Source organism: Acanthisitta chloris, unplaced genomic scaffold (genome assembly GCF_000695815.1).
Source record: "Acanthisitta chloris isolate BGI_N310 unplaced genomic scaffold, ASM69581v1 scaffold40304, whole genome shotgun sequence".
NCBI classification, from domain to species: Eukaryota; Metazoa; Chordata; class Aves; order Passeriformes; family Acanthisittidae; genus Acanthisitta; species Acanthisitta chloris.
Genome location: NW_008671665.1, coordinates 1 through 5854, shown reverse-complemented (window position 1 = coordinate 5854; position 5854 = coordinate 1). Strand labels below are relative to the sequence as shown.

Below are 5854 nucleotides of genomic sequence, written 5' to 3'. Positions count from 1 at the left end.
CTCTCTTGGTGTTTAGGTCTTCGAAGAGCAAGACTTTTCCATCTCCTCCTGCTCTCTGCGAGGCCCCAGCACAGCACTCCTGACATGTCACACCCTCCATCAGACTCTGCTGCAGATGGGAGTTGCCCTATGGGGACAAGTCAGTGTTGCCCTGGGGAGAGAAAGGGCTTTCTGTTTCACAAAACTTGCAGTGAAGTCATTTGGGGGACCTTTTTTTTTTTTACAATATTTTGTGGTATAGCAAAGTTTTTGCATCTCAGATTTTTTTTTAAACTTTATCGTACCTTAAGTAGTAGGAAATGAAGATATTGAAAAGGAAAACAACATTTGCAAAACCACGTAATATTGTAAAACAAAAAAAGGTGGGACTTACCTGAGCCCCCAAGAGGGCACTGGGGTGTGCAGCAGAGGCCTGGGGTGGGTGTGACATCGCTGGCACAGTGCATGCCAGGCCATCACACAGAGGTGGCCAGTGAGCCTGGCCCTTCCGGACTTGAAAAGGAAAACAAAAGCTACACCAATGGTGTGCCCTGAGCCCCTTCCTAACCTGCTGCTCTGTGGGACATCCAGCACACGAGTCTGGGGGGGCAGGTGGAAACACTGGAGGTGCTGCAAGGCTCAACAATAACGCACAGGAGCAATGAGGTGGAGAACTGTGTCTGCCACGCAACTCAGACTCCTCGAGCATCCAAATACACGTTTTGGTGGTGAAGCACAAACAGCCTGAGTCAGAGAGCACCACTGGGCTCCTCCTCTGCTGAAAGTCTGCTATTTATCTTTATATTCCTAGCCCTAAGCCCCAAGCTTTCCATGGAAGCCTCTCTCTGGTTCTCCTTCCCCTCTGCTATAGCTACTTGTCCTTCCTGAAGACCTTCAGATGAAACACTCCATGCAGAAAGCCTGTTAGGTGCAAATTAAGGGGGTAGCTAATTCCTACCTCTCCAGAAAAAAGAACCAACAATGTTCTGAAAAAGGAACAATTAGAAGGTTTGGCTGCCAGGCTCTGACCACTGTCACCTCCAGCCGAAGCATAAAAGATTCCCCAATAGCCAACCAAAGAAAAGTGATGGCTCATAAAGCTGCACACAGGCAAACGCATTTATCAGCCCATTCCAGGATGGGCAACAATGACTGTTTTGTTGCTATGAGGTGTTTCTGGGAACTTTCCTTTATTCCTGGTCGGATTTGTGTTGTGTTTTGTTCTTGTTTATTATTACACAGACTCATTCTCTCCAGGATGTTCCTGCAGCAGAGCATGACTTGCATTCCGCCCCATTCCAGCAATCAGATCAGTGCATGCAGATCTCAGCCCACGCAGTGTCCCGCTGACTCCAGAGGTCTCAGGCCAAGCAGATCCAGCTGCAGGACTAGGACCTCAACTGAGAGCTCCGACATCCACACACCAAGCTAGGGCTCAGTGTTTACAAGGCAATGCAGACGAGACCTCCCTCTGCTCTCTGGGTTTGGGTGGGTTTATATGTTCAGTAATCCCTCATCCTTTTTGTTTTTCTCCTTACCTCATCTTTTATATTAAATCGTGACGGTTCTTGTCTGCTTCGGTTTGACCTCCTAACCCCATAAACATCAGGATATTCTTCCCACATCTGCAAAATAAACAGACCATCAGCAGGCCTGCTTCACCCCAATTACTTCTGACATTTGAGAGAGGTTCGATGGTGCTTTTTTAAAATTCAACATAAAACCATTAGGGAATTAGCAACCAGTAGATGGACACTTTAAAAAACTGGCTGAAAAAAGACTATGATTATGTTGGGGTATTTGGCAACACTGTAAAGCAGCGTGTTTTATCTCAGTGTTATCTTCACAGTGGTCCATCTTTCCACTGGGGTACAAATCACTCTCCAGCTTGCTCAGGATGAAGGACAGTGTTCAGGCAGCAACTCCTCTGCAGCAACAGTGCTGAAGGTAAGGAGGCAACACCTTGCACATGGAATGAACCTACCAACTCAACAGGACAATTCTCTGTTGGTAACAGCTTCCACCACAGGGAAATTCCACCAGCTGCCTGACGAGCCCAGTGATGAGCCAGCAGCAACTTCCAAAGAGAGTTCCATGGCCCAGCCTGGATGGCAAACAGAGCAGGGCACCCTGTCCTTTGGCAAGGCAAGGCAGTGGTGGCTGGTTCCTCTCCTGAATGCACTGATGAGAATGCAGTTTGGCAGCGTGGGACTCGTGGATGTGCAGAGCTGGCTACTGGGAATGGTTGTGCTCTATTTGCTGTAATGAGGCCCTAACCAGTTTAATACACCATGTGTAACAGCATGCAATTGTTTTGGTGGATGTACAGGAGGAGAAGGGGGAGACAAGAACAGACATCCTGAGGGGTGTGAATGCAGAGCTGTGTTGGTGACACAGGACACCAGAAGGGTTACAGGGCAGACACAAACCACCACCATGCTCCTCAAACACACCAGCAATCCCTCTCTCCCTCAGCAGAGCTTATCCTCTTACAGTTTTCTAAACCTATTAATTCCCCTTCCCATTCTCTTCCTTCAGTCCTCAAATATCTCTGTAAGCCACGGGCAGGAAATCAAAATACACTGCCAGATGCAGCAGTGATTGGGATTGAGAGGGTGATGAATCCAAGGCTGCAGCCCAGCAATTTTTCTGCCTCTGTTAAAGGAGTAATGGGATAACAGTGCAACAGACAGACTCCAAAGGTGTGTATCTGTTGGGCATGCAAGTACAGAGATAAATCCACACAAAAGAATAAATCAAGATGCTCCCTGAACCGTTCTAAGAACTTGGGTTTTGATCTATTAAATGGCACAGGTTTTGAATGCAGGATAGGCTCCCATGACAAATCTGAATAGCACCTAACACAGATTGACCTTACCTTCACGGATGTATCTAGATAAATACCAAATAAACAATTATATAATAATTAATTGCATTGGTTATTCAAGGGGAGCAGGTATCAACATGACTACATTAGGCCTAGCTAAGGAAAACACCCATTAACAAAGAAATTAAGGAAGGGAGAGGCTTTCTTATTAGAGGGTGTCCTGACCTTTTCATGTTTCATCCATGCTAATTATCACTCTATGTATGGATGCACTTCCTCATAGGCTAATGTTAATATTTACTGTTCAGGACATGCTCTTAGAAGGCCTCAAGATGAAGAGAAAACTTCCTTCAGTCCCCACTTATCAACAATAAACCAGAAATTTGAATATGGTGTTACACAGCTGCCTTATAAACACATCCTCCCAGGCCAGTTTAAACACTACAGGATTTAGCCATGACCTGAGCCAGCAGCCTGGAGATTTGTGAGAGGGAGAAGCTGCTAACAAAATCCTCCACTTCTCCCTGGCAAGTATGTGAGGAGTGCAGGCTGGAAGCACTGCCCTTCCTTCTCAGGCTTTACACACATAGCAACTTTCTCCATAAGCAAGCTGTGTGCAGTGCAACCCACAGCTAACAATAACAGGATGGTTACACACCACAGGCAAACAAACTAACCTAACCTGATCTTCCTCCCTCCAAGTGAACTTAGTTCACCGAGTTCCTGTTTCCAAATGGGTATCTGGGCTCCTCTTTCTCACCTCACACTACACTGTGGTATTCAGGTGCCTCCATCCCTCAGGTAACCAAGGTGCAGCTTCTGCACTGGGGAGGTGCAGAGGACACCATGTGCATTAACACACACAATCCCTTTTCCTCTTGGGCAGCAACAAGAGGAGGGAAAACCTGGCTCTTGTTGTGGGTATTGCTAGGGAGTAGCTGAGAAGCTGCAGGAAGAAAAACACAACAAAGAACCCCTGTTCCGGACATAAAAATTGTAACAGCTAAACAGCTTTTTTATTTCTCCTTCTTTTCCTATGCTTTTTTCAGAGGGAGACAGTGATGCAAAAAAAAAAACCAAAGTGGCCAAACTCTTAGACAAACCTCCTGATCATGTATCACATGGAGGAGTCTTCACTACTTCTGAAGGAGAGAGACGAGAAGAGTGGAAAGACAGAGGGAGAGGATGAAATGACAGGATCGTGTGTTGATGACAGGCACCTGTCCCTCATTCGCACCAGTCAGCCCTGTCACTGTCTATCTGGTGCCCAAAGGGTTGTTCCACCAAACACAAGAGCTCCTGCTCACAAAGATGCCATCAGCAGGGCTCAAGCACACAGACCAAACAGCCAGAGAGCATCTTGAGGACATCAGAGGCTGGAGGCTGTTTGGCCCATGTGCAAAATGGCCTGGAAGTTGGAGAGAGCTTCACTGAGTTCCTGCTGTCTGCCCTTGCGTGGTGGGTACTGGGGTAACGTGTCTGTGCAGAGCAGCAGGGGCAATACCTTTTTAACATCTGCTATCCTTTCCTTCTTAGAGGCTGGTTTTTCTTTGGTTTCAGGAGGGGTCTGCTGGGATTTGGAACCCGTAGATTCACTTTCAGATTCAGACTGACTCTCAGAGGACTCGGAGCTGCTGTTGGACTCGCTGCCCTGCTCGCTCTCAGACTGGCTTGCAGAGTCAGAGCCAGAGGCTTCTTCGGATGCCGAGTGACTAATGGTAGAGAAAGAAGAGATTACGTTTTAACTGTACTGTCACAGCTTTGAAATATGCAGTGAGCAAACCTGAGACATGTCCAAGCCATAACAACAGGCTTAGAATAGCCTAAATGCAAGTGTGAACTCTGTGGTCCCAGACCTGGCAAACTGCAGCAGAGGCAACTCCTTCCCAGGACAGGCAACGAACACAGGGGTGAGACTGCAGCTGCGAAAATCCTGTCCAGGACCTCCTGCTCATCAACCAGGACAAAAAGTGGTGGTACTGTGAAGAGAAGCATTAGCAATACTTGCAGCACAGGGGCTCTGGCTCTCTTGGAGTGTGCAACAGTAAGGAATATTGGGAGCTGGAGCATCTAGAAACCTTCCTGCTGGATTAAAGAGAAGCAGCTACTCCAGCACAGCTCTCCACTGTACCCACTACAGCCAGTGGTACAAAACAATCTGACATCCAGTTTCTGAGGGAGGCAGTATCAAATATTGTACCCATAACACTACATATTATAGTAAATATGATGTTTCTTGCAAAAAAACCCAGAACAAATTCAGCAATTGAGCAGCTGAAAGGAGTTTCTATGGGCTGGTGGCTGAGGCAGCTCCTGCTTCAAGGATTATACCAGTGCTGTGCAAACTGCACTTCTGAAGCCAATAATGGGAAAGCAGAACATCAAATAGGTGTATTTATGTTTTGTACATTAAAATGGGTTAACGCACAGAATATCCCCTTAAATAAAGGCTCCTCAACAAAACAATGAGGCTAAACTATTTTAGGTGGCCAAAACATTTGAATACTCAAGCTCAATTGCTCCAAAATCTATTTTTTTTCATTTGAAAGGCAATAAAGAGAACTGAAAACTCAGTGCAAGTACCAAGCAGGCACTGGCAAGGCAGTGTTCAGACCCAGTGTCACAAGGAGCTGCTTTTGGCTGGGATGGAGTTAATTTACATTAGAAACATTAACTGAAATTAATAACAACTACAAAAATGTAGCGTGGGGATAATACAGTATAAATAACTGGAACAAGGAGCATCTCTTTCCACATCAGCAGACAGACGTTTCTGTGGTATTTAAGGGCAGATTCAGAGCACGATTAAAGAAGAGCCGGGAAAACTTTGTAGCGAGAAAACACGATTTTTATTTTATTTTTAATTTTTATTTTTTTTTGGGGCTTTGTTTCTGTACAGAACAAGGCACATCAAAGGCTGCGCTCAGATTTCACGATTCAAAGGAGAAAGAATACAAAGGCAGAGCAGAAGAGCACGTGGGGAACGGCACACAATTCCGACTGGGATTCACGCGGGGATGGCGCAGGAGGCTCAGCTGCTGTTGCCCG

The 5854-nt window shown here is 46.3% G+C and overlaps 1 protein-coding gene across 1 annotated transcript in view; it reads right to left on the bottom strand.

The window, feature by feature from the left end:
- Positions 1-4518, bottom strand: part of LOC103801754 (chromodomain-helicase-DNA-binding protein 2-like) — a gene marked incomplete at both ends in the record, with an annotated part of 9153 nt that extends 4635 nt beyond the window's left edge. The window contains 2 exons of the mRNA XM_009074182.1: positions 1518-1604; positions 4311-4518. Of these exons, the coding sequence (XP_009072430.1) occupies positions 1518-1604; positions 4311-4518 (295 nt within the window). The remainder of the gene's footprint in view (positions 1-1517; positions 1605-4310) is intronic.
- Positions 4519-5854: the final 1336 nt, after the last annotated feature.